Source organism: Paramormyrops kingsleyae, chromosome 21 (assembly GCF_048594095.1).
Source record: "Paramormyrops kingsleyae isolate MSU_618 chromosome 21, PKINGS_0.4, whole genome shotgun sequence".
Taxonomy (NCBI): Eukaryota; Metazoa; Chordata; class Actinopteri; order Osteoglossiformes; family Mormyridae; genus Paramormyrops; species Paramormyrops kingsleyae.
The window spans coordinates 5,600,304-5,625,213 of NC_132817.1; the positions used below are offsets into that span (position 1 = coordinate 5,600,304).

At 40.8% G+C, this 24,910-nt stretch overlaps 3 protein-coding genes across 4 annotated transcripts in view; all 3 read left to right on the forward strand.

Annotated features, from left to right (window-relative positions):
* LOC111849444 (E3 ubiquitin-protein ligase TRIM35-like) overlaps positions 1-24,910 on the forward strand; it is a 30,412-nt gene extending 5,502 nt beyond the window's left edge. Inside the window, exons 1-6 of one of the 2 annotated variants that reach the window (XM_023822318.2) lie at positions 20,851-21,403; positions 22,798-22,893; positions 22,991-23,221; positions 23,309-23,331; positions 23,589-23,713; positions 23,807-24,910. In XM_023822318.2, coding sequence (XP_023678086.2) covers positions 21,212-21,403; positions 22,798-22,893; positions 22,991-23,221; positions 23,309-23,331; positions 23,589-23,713; positions 23,807-24,351 — 1,212 coding nt within the window. In that variant the 5' untranslated portion in view covers positions 20,851-21,211 and the 3' untranslated portion in view covers positions 24,352-24,910. Of the gene's footprint in view, positions 1-20,850; positions 21,404-22,797; positions 22,894-22,990; positions 23,222-23,308; positions 23,332-23,588; positions 23,714-23,806 lie in introns of those variants that run through there. The other variant, XM_072704471.1, reaches the window with a different exon arrangement.
* LOC140577581 (E3 ubiquitin-protein ligase TRIM35-like) lies at positions 4,211-7,919 on the forward strand. The gene is made up of 6 exons (XM_023822258.2): positions 4,211-4,861; positions 5,491-5,586; positions 5,684-5,914; positions 6,013-6,035; positions 7,049-7,173; positions 7,272-7,919. The coding sequence occupies exons 1-6, from the start codon at positions 4,457-4,459 to the stop codon at positions 7,814-7,816; spliced, it is 1,425 nt and encodes a 474-aa protein (XP_023678026.2). The 5' UTR covers positions 4,211-4,456; the 3' UTR covers positions 7,817-7,919.
* On the forward strand, positions 12,098-19,818 carry LOC111849416 (E3 ubiquitin-protein ligase TRIM35-like). Its single transcript, XM_023822259.2, has 6 exons — positions 12,098-12,698; positions 14,882-14,977; positions 15,075-15,305; positions 15,927-15,949; positions 16,165-16,289; positions 16,381-19,818. The coding sequence occupies exons 1-6, from the start codon at positions 12,294-12,296 to the stop codon at positions 16,908-16,910; spliced, it is 1,410 nt and encodes a 469-aa protein (XP_023678027.2). The 5' UTR covers positions 12,098-12,293; the 3' UTR covers positions 16,911-19,818.

Sequence of the window (24,910 nt, forward strand, 5' to 3'; positions counted from 1 at the left end):
AATGGATAATGAAGCAGCACTAGATAGATAGACTGGGAAGTTTTTATCATATTACCAGACACAAAAAGAGGAACATAAAAGAAACATAAGTATTTACGGTAACACTTTATAATACTGTTCCGCAGTTAACAGGTAAATATGCAGGAAGTAAGCAGCAACAAAGGAGTAGTGCTTCATTAACACCTAAATTAGTACTATTCACTACAAATTAAGAAGTTACGCTTAATTACTTAATAGGTAATAGTGAACCAATTATTATAGTAGTTCGCTAGTACTTCTTTAGGAACTATTGAGTATTGCAGGTCTCATTGGGAATTATCTACTAACTATGGATTATTTCTAATAACTACTAGTTCATTACTCGTCAAATGAACAGTGCTTTTTTTTTGGACTAATATGCTACTGTTCTCAATGGTTTTTGGCATTTTTTTCCTTTTGGAAAAACAGGCTTGTTTCTTCCTACTTGTTTGTATGACATACAACTTATTCTACAAAATGTTACTGCCTAAAATATGTATACAGTACCTACATTTTCATTGTTGACCTCACTTCAGTCTGTGTGCCAGTGTTCTTCAAACTGTGCTTTGAAGTCCAACTGAAGGGATGGTCAATCAGAGACTCGTGTTTTGCCACATGATGTGCTCTACCACATATTAATGATCTTTTCTAAACATTAAGAAATGAATGTATGCATTTTAAATAAGGAATGAAGACTTAATAAAGACCTAAATAAAACTAATTGTAACTCATTAGTAATGAATGTGGTGTTACTGACTTCTACAATAGGAGTTATTAAAGATCAAGAACAGTATTATAAAGTGAAACACTCTGTAACTCATTAGTAATGAATGTGGTGTTACTGAGTAAGCTTCTATTTCTTTCACTTAAACATTTACTGAGTTCTTTTTAAGGGGTTAATAAGAATAATAGAATAAGAACAATGAATGTTAACATAGCTTATTTGTTTCACTTAAACATTTATGTAACACTTCATGACACAACAGCATAAGTTCATTTTAAACATGTAATTTGAAGCACATCTATGTTCATATTAACATCACAACTTAATTTTTTTAAATCAAATTACTTTACATTGATTACACATCCATCCCATTAAAACTATTTACACGGGGTATTGCTTTCTGATGTCATGTGACAAACGTCCAAGTGGTCCATCTTTGTGTTTTTGGCCCAACCAGCAGTTCCACTCAATCGGTCTTTGTCAGCTGACGTCACACTCGCTATAGTCGCAGTGTATTGTGGGGCAAATCGCCATTTTGGTTGTTTACCTATCTACCAGGACAGACCTCTCTACAAGCATGAAGCATGTGACAGATGTTAGCAGGCAATTCCAATGTAATGGATGTGATATAACATAAGGAAGCATTTTATTATGAAATAACATAAGGAAGCATATGATTTCAATACTTTGTGTAAATTTTCCTCAAATTTCATATAACCATTTGCATGAAAAAAACTTTTATGACATTTTATTGGACTTATGGATTATCCTGACAAAAAATTACCCATATGCCTCTTATTCTAATTATAGGTAACACAAAACATGCATACTGAACACATTACAATCTAAATAGTTAAAAATGGTTTGCTTTCATTTCAAATCATAAGCCCACCTTGTCTTATCAGAGGATGAGGGGTTCGTTGCTTTGCTACTAGGTAAATCTGATCCATTGTTAGTCTATATCAGGGGTACCACACTTCTTCGGCTTGGGAGCTACTTTTAAATTGTGCAGAACAAAAAGATCTACCTACATAAAAAATGCCAAATACATGCTTATATATGTGTGTGTGTGCGTGTACACAATATATACACACACACTGATTATACTTTATATATACCGTAAATATTGGCGAACCTTAATTACATAACTGTATGAACCCTCACAGCACAATACAATTCAATACATTTGCGGTTTATTACTTTGTCCGGCTCACCAACTCATTTTTTATATTTTTAGTATACTGTATATAAATTGGAAGGCTAGCTGGGATACTTTCATTGCTTGCTGGAGTTTTGCATCAGCGTTTTGTTTCGGTAATCTAATATAACAAAGTTTTAAGCAAAAGCGGACTGGCCAGCCGTTACATCAATAAGGTGGCGAATGCCGAAGGGGTTGACAGATGATAGAGGCTAACATCGGTCGGTCGCGATCGACGTATTGGGCACCCCTGGTCTATATGAACCTATGACACTGAGCATATTAAGCAAATATTAGCCTAATTCCCACTAAACATTGGACGTCGGATAGGCGTGCAGATCATGTCTATATTAGGTCCGTCAGTCCATGACCAATTCTGGACATCTATACAACGTCCAAACTAGGTCCACAATTTGAACGTCCATCCATGACCCAACTTGCACGTCAATATGACATTCAACATTTGAACGTAATTTTTTTGACGTTATTTGGACGACTATGACAGGTGCAGGAAATATAGTTTTATTTACAAATATCAACATTGTTGTTATCAACATAATAAATGTGAATACAGATGATTATTTCGAAACAAACATGATTTATTATGCCAATGTGTACGTATTTTATGTGCATTTGCGCTGATATGACAATAAATTATATCGTGCATTGTTTTTTATGTTCGTTCTGAAAACCATGTGAAAACTGAGTAGTGCAGAGCAGCTGTAACAGTTTTATCCACGTCCCTCGCGGACACTTTTGTGCACGTGCAGAACGCGGGATTTCAAAATCTGGCAGCAGCTTGATGCCCAGTCGAACAAATTAACATCCAGCTTGCTAAACCAGGTTAATGCTAAATTATGTTTTTTACTTTTCATGATACTTTAGCTCTGTACTGTTCTGTTGTATACACTGTAGCACCGGCGGGGCTCATGTCCCAGCATGCCCCGCGTGCAGTTGTAAATAGCCATTGTTGTGTTGTTGCTGTTATTGTTAATTAATAGGTAATTCCTTATTGTTGCGCATGTGTTTACATGTGTCTTGTGTGTACCCGGTCTGATCCTCGTGTGTAATTAGCTTACATAAATGTCCCACCGTGGATGCGTCTTACAGTTCGTTGTCTGACAACTTTGTGTTTCTTACGTATAATTATGTTTGGTGCTCTTTGGGTGCCTGACGTAATCCTTGTACTCAAATTCCCCGGCAGAGTAGTTTCCGTGTTTCTCTGCTCGCGATACCTCCATTTGCCCGTCGCAGCAATACATTATTTAAGTTTTAATTGAAAGTATGGTGAAATTGTTCATTTATATATGAATTTAGTCGAGACACGACATACACAATGTCTAAAATTAGTTTGCTTTTGGTATTATAAGACGTCCACAACGACCACATTTGGACTATAAATAGCCCATACATGGAGGTCCCACGGCCGTCAATACTAGACGTTCATTAGACGTCAAAAAAAGACGTCGCCTAGCGTTACAAAACAACCCCTTCAGTGGACCAAAATTGGACGTCCAAAAACGACATATTAAAGATGTCATTCCGACGTCACTATGCGCAGTGGGTTATGTTATGACCTATAATAACTAATAAATATTAATTTAATTTTCAAATTAGTACTATTGCAATGGTGTGGTATACAAACATCAATTTATTTAGGCTTTACCTCAGATTACAGATGTAACCAAGGCATCACTTTATAGTGTATTAGACGTTCTTTCAATTGTCATGCGGTTTTTATCACTGACAATCGCGGTGGTATTCAGGCGGTTTATACCCATGGGATTTCATTTTATTTAGGCTGTTTTCACATTTGTGCTCATCTTTCTTGTAAAAGAAGTTTGTCAGTAGTTGCTTTCCCTCATTTAGCTTTTTCTCTCGTTCCCGCCTTTCCTTTCTTTTCTGACAGCATGTTTTCGCTTTCTTGGACGAGAGCATTGTCCACTGCAAGGCTACAATGCGCGCTCTAGCAGAAGGAACGGAACTCTAAGTAAAATGTGTCTAGTTAAAAAGCCCGCCGAAGGCAGACTAAACCATTTTGTGTTTTTGCAAGGGGTGTGCTGTGGCCTGTCCTCAGACACTATATACAGTATGTAGGATACAAAATTCAATCCATCACTCAACCGATTTATTTAACCAAAACATTCAATTTACATTAGTTGACAACATTCATTGTGACCTTTATTTATGATAGTAATGTTGAAAGACTTGGGGCCCTGGTAAGACAGTCCCACCTTTTCCCCCATTACCACGCCCATGAACACGATACCTTATGTGGGGACACCAGATGTCCTTATCGGGAAGTAAGAGACGAAGTACAGTTCAAATATCAGTTCAAAATGTATTTTTATTGTTCTAAATTGAAGAATGAAACTGATGACATTATGCAGATCACATTGCTGAAGTGTAGCACTTCCGGTATTTTGTTGTTGTCGTACACTGAGTAAAAGAACAGAGTAAAAGTGAAAGTAAATCTCTCAGGAAGCCATCACTGTGCTGAGAGTCACTCTGAAGAAATGGCGACTAGGTCCTCTGTGCTGGAAGAGGAGCTCACCTGTCCTGTGTGCTACGAAATCTACAGGGATCCTGTGGTCCTGAAGTGCAGCCACAGCTTCTGTAAAGTCTGTCTACAGCAGTTCTGGGGAGAGAAGGGCTCTCGGGTATGTCCTGTTTGCAGGAGAAGGTCTTCTATGGATCCTCCTCTCACTAATCTGGCCCTGAAAAACGCATGTGAGGCTTTCTTACAAGGCAGAGCTCAGAGATCTGCAGCAGCTTCTGAAGGTCACTGCTGTCTGCATAATGAGAAACTCAAGCTCTTCTGTTTAGATGATCAGACACCTGTGTGTCTTGTGTGCCGAGATTCAAAATGGCATGAAAATCACAAACTTCGACCCGTACAGGAAGTCATCCCTGGATACAAGGTTGGACAGCTGTTACCTATTATTTTTGTTGAAACACATAATACTTCTAATTGTACATTTAAATGTTTATAATAGAGCTAGAAATTAAATATTGTGTATTACAGGTTTACATTATGTAATATCTGCTCCACCACTGATTGTATCAGTTACACTTATGATGTTTCTGAGAGGGCTGGTCTAGATCTGTTATCTTATTTATCTCTTAATGTTACTAAAGTTCCCATGTGTCTTCAAATGGATTATGCTATGAGGGGGACACTGGTGCCTATCCCAGGCAGGATAACAGTTACACAGTATAATTAGAATTAAATTAAATGATGTGCAACTACATTACATGTATGAGCTATTTTCAATCACTTTGAAGCAAGATGTCAGCCAATCCCATGTAACGCAAACACAGTGTTAGATTTCAGGTCTATGGAATCATCCTGCGTTCCAAATAACACATAGGTTCTAAAAATCACCAAATAGTAAGATACTCTTTTATGGCATCAGATGGACTTTATTTAACTGATAAACTTGCACAATGTTTCTGGTGATCACTTCTGACATGTTTGCAGTAGCAGTGACAGCTGAACTCAGTCTAGACATTCAGTAAACATCTCACATCTGCTCTTTCCTTCATCCAGGAGGATCTGAAGTCTGCACTGAAACCTCTGCGGGAGAAGCTGGAAGCTTTGAGTGAAGTACAACAAACCTGGAACAAAACAGCAGAACACATGAAGGTACAGAACTACCTACATTATAGAGTGTAAGAACAGCAGCAACATCACTGGACAGGCTGCTCTGTAACAGCACTGAGGAAACTCACTTTCATTTCAGACTCAAGCCCGGCACACAGAGAGACTGATAAAGGGGGAGTTTGAGAAACTTCACCAGTTCCTAAAGGAGGAAGAGGCAGGCAGGATATCTGCACTGAGGGAGGAAGAGGAGCAGAAGAGCAAAATGATGAAGAAAAAGATTGAGAAGATCACAAACGAGATATCATCCCTCTCAGAAACCATCGGAGCCTTAGAACAGGAGCTGGGAGCTGAAGACGTCTCATTCCTACTGGTAAGGATAGATCACAACTGGATTCAGTTAGTGAGAGTGGAAATAAATTGTAAAAGAAAATTTAATTTATGTTATTATTCTTCTGTATTTTGTTTCAGAATTATAAGGAGACACAGAGAAAGTAAGGAAACACCTCTTTTTGTCTTTTACTGGTAACACTTGATGGGGCACAAATAATTTTTTGACACTGCCCAGCCAAAAAAATAAGGTCACCATTTGAATTTATATCAATAAATACTTAAGAGCCAATGACTGGATCATTATCACAGCTCAGCAACATAATGCAGCAATAAAGTAAAGTCAGCTGAGTACCTGAATCTACTGAATGGCCAGGTTACACCTCCATCCATCATCAATGGATTGTTTTCTTCCCTGTTGGCATGGGCATATTCCAGGACAAGAAGGCCAAGATTCATTGGGTTTGAATTGTCAAAGAGTGGTTCAGGGAGCATAAGGAATCATTTTCACGTGTGACTTGGTCACCACAGAGTTGTGACCTTAACCTCATTGAAGGTCTCTGGGATGTGCTGAAGGAGGCTTTATGGAGGTTCAACTCACTGGTCAATACAGGATCTCTGAGAGAAATGAATGCAAATCTGGATGAAAATAAAGGGTGAGACATTGCATAAGCCTGTGGAAACAAAGACATGACAAATGTGCGTCATAATCAAAGCTGAAGTTGTTCAACGAAACATTCAAATGGTGACTTGTTTTTTGGCCTGGTAGTGTCCAATTACTGACATATTAATTAACCACAAATTAAGTTTTAGTTACATACTGATCTCATGTTTGTTCATCATTAATGAATCATGATGCATCTTTTATCTCAAGCAGTTACTGTATTTGTTCATGATTTGTATTTAACTTAGTTACTGCTTGTTTGTGCTTAACTTACTTAGTTACTACTAAGTACTTGTGCCCCCTCAAGTAAACTGTTTTACTGGTTTGGAGTCAGTGACTTTGAATTGCATTAAAATGGGTGTGAGATCCCCACGGATTCACCTGTACATCATGTGATCATGTGGACCAATCAGGGAGCTCAGATGGCTTCCTGTCACTAGGGTTGAGATCTGGGTGGGGGGTGAGATATATATTATTAGTATCATCATCACTGAAGGCTGAACATTGTTACAGAGCCCAGTGCCCAGTGCAGGATCCAGAGGAGGTTTCAGGAGCCATGATTAATGTGGCCAAACACCTGGGCAACCTGAGCTACAGAGTGTGGGAGAAGATGCTGGAGAAGAAAGAGATTAAATACAGTGAGTAGAAGATGTCAGAATGGAGCAGTTCCATAATCTCTCTGTGCAGATGGAGGGGGGGAAACTGTACTCTAATGTTTCTCTCTGATTCCCTTCAGCTCCTGTGATTCTAGAACCAAATACAGCAATTGTCTCTCTCACACTGTCTGAAGATCTGACCGCTGTTACCTGGAGTAATGAGATACAGGAATATCCTAATAACTCAGAGAGATGTATATGGCCCAGTGTGCTGGGATCTGAGGGATTCAGTTCAGGGAAGCACTGCTGGGATGTAGATGTGGGGGATGGAGTTACCTGGATCCTGGGTGTGGTTAAAGAGTCCATTAAGAGGAAAGAGATTCCACCAGGCACTTCAGAGGCAGGACTATGGATCATAACGCAGAATAAAGGTATATTGGCAGCAAGGACCTCACCACCTACCCCTCTGTCTGTGAGAAGGAAACCCCAGAGGATCAGAGTGCAGCTGGACTGGGACAGGGGAGAGCTGTCATTCTCTGATCCCAGTAACAACACTCCTCTCTACACATTTAAACACACCTTCACTGAGAGGCTATTTCCAGTCTTCTATACGGAGGGTCATGGGGTTTCTCTGAAAATTTGCCCAGTGGATGTTTCCATTACAGTGGCAGCAGTAAATCTCTGAGCAATAAAATCCTAAAAACAAATATTGTCTGTTCCGTTCAAAAAACATGTATAATTTCTTATTCGTGTTTAATTTTTAAGCCAAAATTGTCTGTTCATTTCAAAATTATTTATTTAATTATCATATTTAATTGTTCCTCAGGAGGAAGATTCATGTTTAATTTGTTCATGTTTTAGTGTAAATTAACTTTCAGAGTGGAGCTGGACTGGGGGCTGTCATACTTCTGCCTGTTAATTTCCCAGGGCCTCTTATCCAGTACAGGGTGACAGTAAGTTTGCAGCCCATCCTAGGAACACAGAGCAGGGGACACACTCACACACTAGGGGCCAGCATTGAGACACTAAGTCACCTAACTGCATGTATTTGGGCTTTAGGAGGAAACCAGTGGAAACGCAGTCAGAGGGGCACATATTTAACAGCATCACTGCAGGGAAGAAAATGCTTCATGAATCATAAATAACTGCCTACAAATGTTACTGCAGTGTTGGTGCTGTCTTGGTTTAAAATGGGATGTTTTGGTTTAAAATGAAGGTTCTGTTTATGTATCTAACACTGTAACTGAACAGGAAGGGAATGCTGCTCGGGGACTGTGCACTTTCCAGCATGGAGACCAATAAAAGCTTCATTCACATCCTCTAATGCTGGTCCGGGCTTTTTTGTGTCACTTCCACAGCATTCACCTCACGCCATAAGTGATTTAAAACCATTTTCAGTATGAACAGCAGGGGGCACTGGAGTGAAAGAGGAAGTGAAGTTTATTCTTTGTAATGCTGTTCTTACCACTGCCAGGTCCCAGAAGCCTTTGAAGATGCAGTCATTGGAAATCCTATAAATGCTGTCCATGAGTGCAAGAACTGGAGGGGTTGTTAAGCTAAAACGTAGGTGATGGCATCATAATCAAAAACCAATTTCAACGTGAGAAAAAAATAACGTTAGAATACCTGCGGGATTTTTTTTGCTGACTCTGAATGAGCTAACCATTACGTTTAACGCGTTCTAGCTCACTCTTAATAATAGCAATGTAAATACAACAGTACATATTTGACTAAATTTTTCATGACATTTCAGAGAAGGCTGAGCTTCAATTGTAGCCTTAGAGCAGTCGTCACTGAGAGACTGTACTCAGAACATCTGCTAGTAAAATCTGAGATATGCTTTGGCAACTAAAATGTAAATTAAGGTCCTCGATAAGCCCACTGCGGGAAATTTGTACAACAAAAACCTGAAATCCACCATGGAAATGGCTTTTAAACTGAAAAAGGCAGATTGAAGAGGGTTTGCTGTATAAATATTCTGATTATTATTATTATTATTATTATTATTATTATTATTATTACAATTGAACATACGTTTCTTCATCTCATGAAATTTCTAGAATTCGTACTTCCACAGGAACATCTATTGATCCCAAAGAAATTATTGACAAGTTCAGAAGATTATAAGAACATAAGAACATAAGAAATTTACAAACGAGAATATACATTCTTATATTCTTCAAAACATGATGTGGATCTCATGGAATTAGATCCTACTTTTGATTTTCTTAAAAACTTATTCTGTCATTCAAGAACTGATTGAAAAATGGAAACAACCAATCAATACTGAAAAGTTGACAGTTGCTCTCAGATCATTACGCTGTACAATGCCCTGGGCCGGACAGCTATCCCATTCCGAAATTTCTGCACAAATTTACACCAGTTTTAATTGAAATGTATGAGTCTTTCGTGACCCAAACTTTTCCCCAGACACTCACACAAGCATCCATCTCTCCTGACCCTTTGGATTGTGCGTCTTACTGCCCAATCAGCTTATCGAATGCAGACTCCAAATTATTAGCTAAATTTTTGGTATGCGACTTAAACATGCCATTCCATCCATCACCTCTCCTGACTGAAGCAGATTCATTAGGAACAGAAATTCCTTTTTTAACCTGAGATTAGTATTTAATGCTCTTTATAACCCACTGAGCACCACTGCCTCTGAAGCTCTGATATCTTTGGATGCTAAAAAAGCATTTGACCGGGTTGAGTGGAAATACCTTTCCTACACCCTGGAGTAATTTGGCTTTGGTGCCAACTTCATCAGTTGGATAAAATTGCTATACATGTGTCTGCATGCATCTGTCAAAACCAACAGCACCCAGTCAGCTCACCTCCATGCCGGTCGACATCTCAAGTCCTCTGTTATTTGCTATCATTATGGAACCTCATGCCCTAGTGCTTTGCTGAAATCCCAGTATCAGCACCGTTACCACATGTGGGTCTGAGCAGGAAGTTTCCCTACATGCCGAAGACCTTTTGCTGAACTTTTCTGATCCCTCCATCTCTGTCACAACTGCCCTTGCTACCATAATTTTGCTTATGTGTCTGGATACAAAATAAAACCAAACAAAAATGAAGTATTGCCCCGCAAATGCATCCACAAATAAATTTCCGTAACACAGCTTTCATTTCAGAATTACCCATAAAGTCTTCACTTATCTAGGGATTCAGGTGACCAAGGAGTATAAATACCTACACTAGGATAACTTTGCTTTTTTGTTAAACTCTGTATGTCAGGACTTTGAGTGATGGTCAGTGTTTCATCTTTCATTAGCAGCCTGGATAAAATTCAGTTAAAATGAATGTTTTTCCAAAATTCCGCTATTTATTTCAGTGTATTCCAATTCTCCTTCCTACTACTGTTTTCAACAAGACTGGAATACTTCACTTCATATGGGATAAAAAGGTTCACAGATTACATAAGCAGCTGTTACAGAGGCTTAAATCACATGGGGGACTCGCACTTCCTAATTTCAGGTTCTACCCCTCGGCATCGACCCTTAGATTAATGCAGTATTGATTGCAGCATTGGAATTTAGCCCCTGTCCTGGTCTGGGTTGAGATGGAAGCATTCTCCTCTGAACTTCCACCTAGGTTACAATCTGCAGATAATTTAAACGCTGCTTTGGGTTTCATGCAGTCACTCCCTCTGCTCCAAACCTCGGTATCAAAAAACATTTAGATCTGTACATTAATAACACATTTGCTCTTTTCCGACAAATGTCACAATTATTCTCTCAGACCAGGCATCATTTTTTTTTTAATACCTTCGAATCAGGAGCTTTGTTCATTATAGTTACCCTCAAATATCCTTCTCTTCCTGATGATACACTGTTAGAAAGTTCACTCCTCACCTTAAAAGGTATGATATCAATAATATATAATCAGATTGGCTCTTTATATCTGACTCTTTGCATGATGTAATGCCGCTTTGGGAGGGGGATTTGGGTGAAGTGATGATCAGGTGATCTTCAGCCACTCACACTGGAACGAGGACACTCTTCATCTGTTAGTGCCAGATTGCGTCTCATCCATTGTAAAGTTATACACCGTGCCAACTGGACGAATGCAAAGCTGTCTTATGTCTGTGATAATGTTAATCCAAATAGCAGCAGGTGTAGTCAGTCCCCAGTAAATATTTCACACATGTCAAATCCAGCCCTTGAGAAGTACTGGACAGAGATATTTAAAGCACTGTCATATGTTACAGTATCAGGACTCAGATTAAGTGTAGTGCTCTCATTGCCCCCCCACTTTACGGTTTACATTAATAGAAAAATATGTCTTTGCTTTTCTCACCTTACTCACTAGGTGTCTTATTGTACTTCAATGGAAATCTCCCAAACCCCCTTCCCATGCACTGTGAATTAAAATGTTCTTCATTATATCAAACTAGAGAAAATTTGATGCACTTTGAAAGGTTCCTATAATAGGTTTAGTAGGATGTGAGACCCACTGCTCTCTTACGCTAAATATTATAGATGATTCTCGCTGCTGCCTGCTTTGTAGCCTGAAGATGGCAGCATGACAGCCGTTTACCTTCTTCATGGAAGCTGATGAGTGACTCTCCAGCTGTTTCTGTTCACAGCTGTATTCCTGACTTTGGAATTGTGGTCTCAAAGCATTGAGTTCACATCCTGTGTACATCTCCTGTCTGTTTCATCATAAACCTGGCCACAATATCCATGCTTTCATAAAATTCCATCTTCCAGCTGGGAAAATAAGTGTATTTATAGATCATGCCCAATGATTTTACCAATCAAAGTCATTTAGCATCAAACTGTCGCAAAAACCATGTGGCAAAAATTGGTACTAACCACCATTTCATTTTCTTTAAATATGTAGTGCTGGGCTCTCACACCGTGTACAACACCGAACGAGAGCATAAACAGTACAGTCCTATATACAGGAGGAGGATGCTGCTCCTTTAAGGAATTTATACACAATACCTGTGTGGGCACGTCTGGTGTGCGGGAAGAAAGAAAGGAGGCACAGTTCAAATTTCTCAGAATGTATTTTTATTGTTTTAAATTGAAGAATGAAATTGATTACATTATTCAAATAACATTGCACTTCCAGTATTTTGTTGTTTTGAACTGAATAAAAGTGAAAGCAAATCTCTCGGGAAGCCATGTGCTGAGAGTCACTCTGAAGAAATGGCAGCCAGGTCCTCTGGGCTGGAAGAGGAGCTCACCTGTCCTGTGTGCTACGAAATCTACAGGGATCCTGTGGTCCTGAAGTGCAGCCACAGCTTCTGTAAAGTCTGTCTACAGCAGTACTGGGGAGAGAAGGGCTCTCGGGTATGTCCTGTTTGCAGGAGAAGGGCTTCTATGGATGGTCTTCTCCCTAATCTGGCCCTGAAGAATACGTGTGAGGCTTTCTTACAGGACAGAGCTCAGAGATCTGCAGCAGCTTCTGAAGCTCTCTGCCATATACACAATGAGAACCTCAAGCTCTTCTGTTTGGACGATCAGACGCCTGTGTGTGTCGTCTGTCAGACCTCAGCGAAACATGAACATCACAAACTGCGACCCGTACAGGAAGCTGCAGAAAAACACAAGGTTTGAGGAAAATGTCTTTCTTCTTGTTTTGTTATTCAGATGCATTTCATGTAGATGGATTAAAGTGGAATTTAAAAATACTACAAAAACCACCCGAGATTTTAGTCCTTGAGGCAGATTCCATCTACAATGGTTTTTTATACAATTGTTATTGTTTTTATTTTTATAATTATTATAATGAGCAATAGAAAAACTTGCTAATATTAATACTATGAGTATTACAGTTTTGTAACAGCAATTATGTAAAGAAGTAGTCTGAAAGATACAATAAAAATATACAGCATTATATAGAATAGTATTGTACTGATGCGGCATTATTTAATAGGCCATCAATTGGGTATTTTCTCAATTTTGTTTGTGTCAGGACCTGTCTTGTGAGCTCATCATTTCCCCCATTTGGCCAACAGGGGTCACTGGCCATCCTATGCAGGTTTTTGGGATAACCTGTAGGTCAGCTGTTCAAACTCAGGTGTGAGGACTCTTCAGCCAATCAGTCCTCTAATTAGTAATATGATTAGGGAGTTGCAGCAAAATCCTGCATACACAGCAGCCCTTTGCGGATAAGATTGGCCACCCCTGGTGAATATCAAAGTTCAGCTTTACAAATACATTTTCATTTATGTGACACTGTACATGGGATGCATATGAAATAAGGTAGTTTTTTAGCTCATTTAGCGCGAATCGGGGCGGAACTCCGCCAAGAGCGATACAAAGCAGAGGAGAATTGTAAATGCACGACCGTGTAGAGAGAAAAATGACAAGCTGTTGTGTAAATAAGGTAAATAACCTAAAACTATTTAATTTGTTTAATAAAAGGACAATGTATAGACCTGTTCTATAGGAAAGGTAAGCTTGAATGACGTCTGTTGTGATCTGTGAAATTAACTTGACCTTCAAGCAGGGGCGGGAGGTGCCGTTGGGGGGGCAGGGCGCCCCCCCTAATATAACGGTAGGAGAAACACTGAAGAGTACTCAGCTGGTTGGTTTCAACAAAATCATGTTCTAGATTTTTACTTTCTGGCCCTGAACTATCCACCTTTGTATCTGACACTTTTATCAAGCACAACTTGCAGTAGAGAGAGTTACAATTTCAGCATTTTCTCTGGGATTTGAATCCATGAAATTTGCATAATTGGCACGATAGTCTATTAGTTGAGGAACTAGAACAGAAAGCAGTTGGGTGGAGATTCTTGGGAAATAAACATGCTGTTTTCTGCAAGATGGGAAGTCCAGCCACTTCCCGAGTGCCACCATTGTCACCCATTCTTAAATACTAGGTTTGCCAGCAACACTTTTGATGTAGCTACTTTTCGGTTTATAGTGAAATAATATACATTTGCCATCAGAGTTTTTGCATGAGCATGACAGTCTGGAAGCATAAGTGTCACGCCAGATGCATGACAGTTGGCGACCATGAAATACACTGATAAGCGGATCGTAGTTTGATGATCACTGAAATAAAATGTTAGATATGTGAAAATGAGGATACTAGAGTTGTTATAAAAGAATTAAGAAAAATAATGCAATACAAAAAATCTGGGTATTGGCAAATAATATTTACCTTATGATTCGATTTCAATATGTTCCCCAAAAGGACAACTTTTCCTTTTTCTGGTAGGTTCCATTACTCAGCACTTGAAACCCAATAACTAGTGAAACGCACAAGGGCACCTGAAAGTTTCGCTTCAGACCAACCTGGTCTGAAAGCACCATCACAACAGTGTTACTCGTTATATTATTATAGTTTTCCCCGATCCTTCCCTGTGTCCAGGTCAGCCCTTGTCCCACCTGGTTTCCCCTCCCTGCCTTCTGTTTTGTCCCCTAGTGGACGTTTGGTTTGTACTTTTATTTGAATGTTTGTTCGTAAAATAAATTTCCTTTTAATTTACCCAAACCTATAAATGGATCATCACTCCTTCCCCATGATAAGTCATGACAGTCAGTGCTGAAATTTTATCTGTATGAGGTACATTTTTAATTCCTATTTGAGCATTTATGGGTGATAGTCAAAAGCACATTATTCATTTCATCCAAGTGTTGGTGTGAATCAGCAATTAGCGAAATTATAGCCCAGTTATAACTTACTGAGCCTTTGGTGACAATGGAGCCTGTTGATAATTCCTTCAATAAATCATACTGGGATCATTCAGGAAAAGCTCAGCTCTGCCATCTCTTTCATCCAGGAGGATCTGAAGTCTGCAATGAAATCTCTGCAGGAGAAGCTGAGAGCTTTGAATAAAGTACAACAAACCTGGAATAGAACAGCAGAACACATCAAGGTACAGAACTACCTACATTACAGAGTGTAAAAACAGCAGCGACATCACTGGACAGGCTGCTCTGTAACAGCAATGAGGAAACTCACTTTCATTTCAGACTCAAGCCCGGCACACAGAGAGACTGATAAAGGGGGAGTTTGAGAAACTTCACCAGTTCCTAAAGGATGAAGAGGCAGCCAGGATATCTGCACTGAGGGAGGAAGAGGAGCAGAAGAGTCACATGATGATGGAGAAGATTGAGAAGATCACAAATGAGATATCATCCCTCACAGAAACCATCAGAGCCTTAGAACAGGAGCTGGGAGCTGAAGACGTCTCATTCCTACTGGTGAGGACAGACCACATGTGAATTCTGTTAGTTAAAATGAAAAGAATTTAATAAACATGATACACTGAATTTATGCAGATTACTAACTTTTGCGTCACAATGCGCCTCTCATGAATGTTTTAGGCATAGTACTAATCTGCTTACTATATCTGCTGCATTCACTCTCTTTCCACATTTTGAGTCAACCAGTGGCACTCCTATTCTCTACTTAACACCTGACTAATTAAGGCGTTTTTTGCTCGATGTATGACGACATCTGTGCCATACATCAGCACAGTAACTGAATAAAGCCTTTGGCACCTGCATGCAGCAGTGATACTCCAACAGACCTGGGGGATGTTCCCCGAAGCAGGATTTCTCGCTGGATAACTTATTGGATTTAACATAGTCTGGGCTAAATGAACTTTATCTTCGATCACTTACATTTAGCTCAGACTACCTTAAATGTGACAAGAAATCCGTCCACAGCCGTCCACAGCTAACCCCTGATGACGAAATTAACGTCACTTACCCTCGTCCGCAGTCGAAGGCACCTACAGAAAAGTATGATTTGGCCTTCACTAAATTCCTTTGCCCCGTCAAGTAAAGTGATAAACATTGTTGTTCTTCATTTTGTTTCAGAATTATAAGGAAACACAGAGAAGGTATGGAAACCCTTTTTTGTCTTTTACTGGTTTGGAGATCCCCACAGAATCACCTGTACATGTGATGATGTGCACCAATTTGAGAGCTCGGATGGCTTCTTGTGGCTGAGGTTGAGATCGGGGTGGGGGGTGAAATATATATTGTTAGTCTCTGTTAGCTTCTCTGGTCATGATCTCACCGGAGCATCATCACTGAAGGCTGAACATTGTTACAGAGCCCAGTGCCCAGTGCGGGATCCAGAGGAGGTTTCAGGAGCCCTGATTAATGTGGTAAAACACCTGGGCAACCTGAGCTACAGAGTGTGGGAGAAGATGCTGGAGAAGAAAGAGATTAAATACAGTGAGTAGAAGATGTCAGAATGGAACAGTTCCATAATCTCTCTGTGCAGAGGGAGTTGTTTGAATTCTAATGTTTCTCTGTTTCCATTCAGCTCCTGTGATTCTGGACCCAAACACAGCAGGTGTCCGTCTGACACTGTCTAAAGATCTGACCGCTGTTACCTGGAGTAATGAGATACTGGAATATCCTAATAACTCAGAGAGGTTTACATGGCCCAGTGTGCTGGGATCTGAGGGATTCAGCTCAGGGAAACACTGCTGGGATGTAGATGTGGGAGATGGAGTTACCTGGAGGCTGGGTGTGGTTAGGGAGTCCATTAAGAGGAAAGGTCATTTCTCTCTCTTCTCAGAAGGGGACGTATGGAGTATAGAGCTGCGCAATGGCAAATACCGAGCAATGACTTCACCACCTGCCCTTCTTTCTGTGGTGAGGAAACCCCAGAGGATCAGAGTGCAGCTGGACTGGGACAGGGGAGAGCTGTCACTCTCTGATCCCAGTAACAACACTCCTCTCTACACTTTCAAGCACACTTTCACCGAGAGGCTGTTTCCATTCTTTGGTACCTGGGATTACAGGGTTCCTCTGAAAATCTGCCCAGCTAATGTTTCTGTTTCCATTTGAGCACTAAAATCATAACAACAAATTCATTCATTCATCCATTTTCCACTGTTTATCTGGGGTCAGGTCTCTGGGGCAGCAGTCTAAGCAGGGATGCCCAGACCTCCCTCTCCCCAGCCATCTCCTCCAGCTCCTCCAGGGGCATACCAAAGCATTCCCAGGCCGGTGAGTGAAATACTCTTTCCAGCATGTCCTTGGTCTGCCCCTGGGTCTCCTGCCAGGTGGACATGCCCGAAACATCTTCCCAGGGAGCATACCTTGATAGATGACCGTACTGCCTCAACTGGCTCCTCTCAATACGGAGAAGCAGCGGCTCTACTCCTCCCCCCTGCTGCAGGTCACAGCCTGATGAAGCCAACAGGACCATGTCATCTGTAAAAAAGCACTGATGCTTTCCTGGGGTCACGAACCAGACCCCCCCCCCCCCCCGTCCCTTGGCTACACCTAGAAATTCTGTCCATAAATCCTATGAACAGAATTGGTGACAAAGGGCAGCTCAAGTAGAGTCCAACACCCACTGGGAAAGAGTCTGATTTACTGCCAATAATGTGAACCAAACTCTTGCTCCAGTTATACAGGAAGCTAATGACCCCCTTTGGCCCCGACAATGGACCCCAAACCCCCTATTCTGGAGCCCCCCCACAGGACCCCTCCAGGGACATCAGGGATCTTTGTCTCGCAGAAGAAAATCCGACAATACAATTATAAAATCAATCATCACGCTGCAGCCTTGGGTGCTCTGGTGCCAGCTACACGTTTGGGCACCTTATGTTTGAACTTAATGTTAGTTTCGGACAAACTGTGATTACCACAGAAATCCTGTAACTGGTCACCGCTTCGGTCCAGATCGGCCAGGCCATTCCTCCCAACCACACTCTTCCATGTGAGTATTAAAGTCCCACAGCAGAACAGTAGAGTCTCCAACAGGGGCACCTTCCAGCACCCCTACCAAGGTCTCCAAGAAGATACTCTGAGCTTGGTGTTCTATGCATAAGGACAGACAGCAGCCAGAGCCCATCCCCCAACTCAGAGTTGAATAAAGGTGATTCTCTCGTTCATCAGGGTGAACTCCAACGTACTGGCACCAAATCGGGGAGCTATACGTAGACCAACACCTGCCTATTGCCTGTCACCATGGTCAACTCCACAGTGGAATGGAATCCAGTCCCTCTCCAGGAGTTTGGTTCCAGAGCCCGAGCCATGCGTTGAGGTGAGCCCGACTTTATTAAGTCGGTATCTCTCTACCTCCCGCATCAGCTCAGGCTCCTTTCCCACTTGAGAGGTTATGTTCCATATTCCTAAGGCCAGATTTGGTAGCCAATGATCGGTACACTGAGGCCCCTGCCTTCGACTGCCACCTGTTCTACATAGCACCTGACCCCCATGGTTCCACCATGGTAGTGGGCCCACAGGAGGGCAGACCCATTGTGTCAGGCTATACTCAGCTGAGCCCCATGGGTAGACCCAGCTACCAGATACTCGACAGTGAGCTCCCACAAAAACCTGGGTCCTTCTGTAAATCTTCCTGTGGGGTCTATGTGAATTGCAATTTGCCTGGCCGCTCACCTAGGACCAGTTTGCCTTGGGAGACCCTAACAGGGGGAAATTGCCCCCGACAATATAGCTGCTAGGAATACAGAGGCACTCAAACCCCTCCACCACAAGGTCACTATTTGTGGAGGAGTATGACCGTTATTTTCCGTTAAATTCCAAACCATATTTCATATTTGTTCAGACAGCAGATTCATCTTAAATATTTATACTTCACGAGTCGTAAATAACTGCGTACAAATGTTACTGCAGTGCCGGTGCCGTCTCTCTTTAAAATCGAGTGTAAATGCCAGTTGGTGTTTCTTACTCTAACATGCACTGTGACCGGCGCATTTTTAACAGCATGTCATCATGCGGCAGGTCATGGCGGTTGCATCACTTCCTGTACATCAAATGACTGACATGAGCCTGAATTAAGGATGACGGCCAAACCCAAACGCTTGTATATCCTCCTGAGACCCAAGGAAAAAAGTGTCCTTCAATTTTAGGTTATTTGTCTTTGGAGGAAATAAGACAACTTACAATTTAGATTTTTTCAAATTCATTTTTATTTTTAATTTCACAGCATGTCCTCTTTAGTGTACAACAGGAGTAAATATGTTTCCTTACATCAGTGAAAAGAGATGCAAAAACAAAATGTCCACTACAATGGACATACATGCATGAATGGGTGGGGTCTCAGGAGGATAGAGAAATTCTTCAAAGAAACTGAGGTCTAGATTGACCCACTTCTTCTTCAGAATGAGATTCATACACATTTAGTGCAGAGCTCATTTATTTATGGACATAATGTCTGTCCTGAATGTAGGTTTTGTTCATGTATCTAATACAGTAACTGGACAGGATGGCAATGCTACTGGGGAATGTGCATTTTTCAACATGGAGACCAGTAAAAGCTTCATTTACCTCCTCTATTGCTGGTCCAAGGTTTTTAAATGCAACTTCTACAACATTACTGTGACACCAGAAATTTAAACCTTTTTGCAGTATGAACAGCAGGGGGCGCTGAAGTGAAAGAGAAAATGAAGTTTTTTTCTCTAAAATGCTATTCCTACCACTACAAGGTCCCAGAAGCCTCGAAGATGCATTCAGTGGGAATCCTATAAATGCTGTCCATGAGTACAAAACATGGACAATGTTTCACTGTTTGTAGTCAAAGAGCAATTAAGAGTGTTAATGTTTTGCATCTGCACATTCTTAACCTTAAGAAATCTTTTTATAAAAGTGTTATACTAGCCATGTTCATTTCATATGGGTATGTGTGTGTGTGTGTGTGCACATAGTTGATTGTTGTTGCCAAGTTTGGACTCTCTTTGCTTGTCACTGTTCACACTAATTAAAGTTTACCTGTTCTGCTTAATGGATGTCTTCATCATAATGTTATTTTTGAGAAAGTTCTAGTTTTAAAATCTACAATACAAAATTTTTATTGCTTCAAAGCCATTTGAAATGGCGATTACTTTCAAAATGTGTGTAGGTCAAAGGAACTATATTCCGTATGAACTGTTCAAGTGCTGATTCCCATTCAGTCACATCAGTTACTAATAGAAAAAAACCAAACAGGCAGTTACATTTTTGATAAATATTAATGTCAAATTGGAACCACGAAGGAGACTTCAGACTTGACTCGGACTCTAATTTTGTGACTCGTGAGCATCTCTGCAATGCTCCAGCCTGTGTCTTTCAGCTTCTGGGTTCAAAGCCTGTGGTGAGCAGACACCTTGGGTCCTGGAGCACGGCCGATAACCCCAGCCACTAGGGGGAAGCAGTGCTGGCTGACCCTGAGCTCTGACCCCAGAGCTTGCCCTGCCTTGAATATACATGTGTGTCTCATTGAGAGTAAGATGTGAAATTTGAAATAGAATGTGAAATAGAAAACTGAAAATTAAATACTAAAATGCTAATAAGATTAAAGAAATGAACATTGCCTAAGTGTAATCCTAGCGACTTTTAGGTATTTTGTGTTCAGTAAAAGAACATAGTGAAAGTAAAAGTAGAATGAGGAGCCGTAACTGTGCTGAGAGTCAGAGTGACTGCCCTGCTGTTAACCTTGGTTTCCTGGTATAACAAGATCACTGTGCCTATGATTAGGTTTTTATCTTTTACATTTGAAACGACTACATTTGCATGTGCTACATGCAAATTTGGGACTTTTTAGTAAAAAAAAGAATCTATGACCTGTTTATCCTTCATAGACCGAATGATTTCTACTGCTGTGATGGAAGTAACACTAAATGCTTTGTTTATTTGTTTCTGAATGACTTTGCTGGTCGTAATCTGGACATTTCAGCAGATGTGATAATGTTCACTGCACCCCTACTTGGTCCTATGAACCGTCCTCAGTGCCGGTCATTAGTGCCACGCCTCCACTCTCACGTTACGTTTTAAATGCGCTTCATTGAATAGAAGCTGCTCGTTCCCACTTTTATTAACAATTATGGCTGAGGTACCAGTGTGCGGGTTCGGCCACAGTTAGTCGTTAGTCTGTGCATTGTTCGAGAGACTAAGTAACAGAGTTTCACAAGGAAGTCAGTCTGATTCCACATTCTTCCTCCCCCACGGGAACGCATTCTAGATACGGGATCTTCCGCAGGCGATACGCAATTCTAAGCCAGTCATACTAAAATACGTCAGGCCTTTACCACTCAGGGTGTAACCGAAGCTGTATTTAACAGGAATAGTCACGACCCGTTATATTTATTTCTAAAATAAACTGGATACGAAACTGTCCAGTTTGTAGGGGAAAGTCTCCTATGGATACTTGTCACACTGACCTGACTCCGAGATCTGCAGCAGCTTCTGAAGCTCTCTGCCATCTGCACAATGAGAAATTCAAGCTCTTCTGTTTGGACGACCAGACACCCGTGTGTGTCGTCTGTCAAACCTCAGAAAAACATGAAAATCACAAATTGCGACCCACAGAGGAAGCTGCAGAAAAACACAAGGTTTGAGGAAAAAGTCTTTTTTCTTGATTCCTAATTATATTTAGGTCGATGTATTAAGGTTTAAAACTTAAAACCTAAAAAGGATTTTAAAAACATGACAAAAGCCACCTGAGATGTTTGTATGTCCCTTGAGATAGATTCCATGTATAATTTATTATCATTTATGTTATAGGACTAATTCTAATGTACAATAAAGAGTATAGCTACCTCTTCACGTTTGTGAAAGATCGCAGAAAGTCGTAGAGGACGCATAAGCCAAACAGAATTCTGCAAATTATTAAATTATTTGGATCACTTGAAGTCCAAATATGGTATTTAAATATTAGTAATACATATTATCCATGTTACTGTAAGCGCATACTAGATCACGTGGTATAGTGGGGATTTTTTTTCCCAGTGGGGGAGCCCTATATTGATGACGTCATTACAAAAATATACATATACACATGTCATAAAATCATATACAAATACAGAAACTACTTACGCTTATTATAAATTACTATACGCGCTTTCTATAAACCATTTAAATTGCGCCCCTATATGTACAAAGTTAAAACTGTACCCACTGGGAACACTACATTTTGGGCTCTTGATTAAAAATGCTAAATTAACGCCGCTGAAAAGTTTAACGGTTACCGCAAAAAAGCAATATATCATGGTCACAAAGACAGTTAATGTATTCTTCCTAATAATACGTAGCTAACTGCTGATTTGTAACAGAGGGAGGAGCGGGTACGTAAATAAGTGGTTAGAAAGGAGAAGTTGTACTCTGCTGTACAGAGTACAGATAGAATATTACCGATGTCATGTTGCCTTTGAACGTTCTGATTGTCCCGAGATCAATGCGTCCCTGGGTCAGCAAGGCAGGGGCTTCCGTTTCACTTCTTTAACCAATCACAGTCTTCATTGTATGACATCACCACATTAATCAAAACGGGTGTTTTCTGTTAAGCAGCAAGGTGCACAGATTTATAAAGTATACTTTTGTATGCTTATATGCTTTTTGTTAAGGGACATGTCATACATACGAAACAGGAACATGTTTACCTGCAAAGGCTGTATGACGCAATGTAAGACTTGCACCACCCAGGCTCAGTGGCTGAAAGCCTTTACCTTTGAAATGAGAACAAACCGACTAATCTGGTGATGTCATAAAATGAAGACTGTGATTGGTTAAAGAAGTGAAAGGAAAGCCCCTACCTTGTTGACTGAGGGACACATTGAACTCAGGGGAAATCTAGATGTCCCATTGGCTTTAGTGAATCTGCATTTAGTCAAAATGTAACCCAGTTATAACTAACCGAGCCTTTGGTGGGAATGGAGCCTTTTGATAATTCCTGTGCAATAAATCGTACTGGGATTGTTAAGTAAAAGATCATGTCTCATTCATCCAGGGGGACCTGAAGTCTGCACTGAAATCTCTGCAGACAAAGCTGACAGATTTCAATGAATTACAACAGACCTGTATCCAAACAGCAGAACACATCAAGGTACAGAACTACCTACATTATAGAGTGTAAGGACAGCAGTGACATCACTGGACAGGCTGCTCTGTAACAGCAATGAGGAAACTCACTTTCATTTCAGACTCAAGCTTGGTACACAGAGAGACTGATAAAGGGGGAGTTTGAGAAACTTCACCAGTTCCTAAAGGATGAAGAGGCAGGCAGGATATCTGCACTGAGGGAGGAAGAGGAGCAGAAGAGTCACATGATGAAGGAGAAGATTGAGAAGATCACAAACGAGATATCATCCCTCTCAGAAACCATCAGAGCCTTAGAACAGGAGCTGGGAGCTGAAGACGTCTCATTCCTACTGGTGAGGATGGATCACAACTGGATTCAAGTGGTTAAAATATAGATGTATCTAGTAAAGCTGATATTAATCTTCTTTACTCCCTTTCAGAAATATAAGGACATACAGAGAAGGTAAGGAAACTTCCCTTTTTAACTTTTACTGGTTTGGAGTCAGTGACTCAGAATTGCAGTAAAATGGGAGTCAGTGTGAGATCCCCACGGATTCACCTGTACATCATGTGATCATGTGGACCAATCAGGGAGCTTGGATGGCTTCTTGTTGCTGGGGCTGAGATCTGGTGGGGGGTGAAATATATATTGCTAATATCTGTTAGCTTCTCCGGTGATCTCACCGGAGCATCATCACTGAAGGCTGAACATTGTTACAGAGCCCAGTGCCCAGTGCAGGATCCAGAGGAGGTTTCAGGAGCCCTGATTAATGTGGCCAAACACCTGGGCAACCTGAGCTACAGAGTGTGGGAGAAGATGCTGGAGAAGAAAGAGATTAAATACAGTGAGTAGAAGACGTCAGAATGGAGCAGTTCCGTAATTTCTCTGCACAGATGGAGTGTTTTGAATTCTAATGATTCTCTCTGATTCTATTCAGCTCCTGTGATTCTGGACCCAAACACAGAAAATGTCTGTTTCACACTGTCTGATGATCTGACCGCTGCTACCTGGAGTAATGAGATACAGGAATATCCTAATAACTCAGAGAGGTTTATATGGCCCAGTGTGCTGGGATCTGAGGGATTCAGCTCAGGGAAACACTGCTGGGATGTAGATGTGGGGGATGGAGTTACCTGGAGGCTGGGTGTGGTTACAGAGTCCATCAACAGGAAAGGGCTTTCCCCTCTGATGCCAGAAGGGGGCGTATGGAGTATAGAGCTGCATAATGGTAAATACAGAGCAATGACCTCACCACCAGTCCCTCTGTCTGTGAGAAGGAAACCCCAGAGGATCAGAGTGCAGCTGGACTGGGACAGGGGAGAGCTGTCATTCTCTGATCCCAGCAATAACACTTCTCTCTGCACTTTTAAACATATATTCACTGAGAGGCTGTTTCCAGTCTTCTGTGCCTGGGGTGACTGGCTTAATCTGAAAATCTGCCCAGTGGATGTTTCCATTACAGTGGCAGCAGTAAATCCTTGATCTGTTACCTATAGAGTTGGTTACATTAAGTTAAACGTAGAGAAAAATACTAATTTTCGAAAAAAATCAAGCTGCTGATGAATCTGCAGGGGGACGGTTTTGAACCAGAACACAGGCAGTATAGTACAGTACAGTACATTTTACAGGAGGATAAATGTACCCTTTTACGGTTGGTCGGCATGATTCCTAGGTGTGAACAAGATGTGTTTAACAGTCAGTATGAAATGAATCAGTCAAATTATTATTTAAACTAGAAATGATGCTGTCAGAACAACAACAATGTATTCTGCAGACAGCCCTGTAACCCCCCCTCCCCCCATTTAATCCTTACTCCCGACACCCCCCAATCTCTATAATTCCTGTCAAAACTGGATGGATCAACTGTAAAATGTGAAAGCCAATAAATGTCATTTTACCCAAATGCTCACAAGTCCTACTTGTGACACATAACTCTGAAATTACAACTATTCATTTATTGCACATTCCACTTACATGCTAATTTGCACAATCTTTCCTCACCAATTAAGTGGTTAACTGTACTTCTTTATGCATTTCTTAA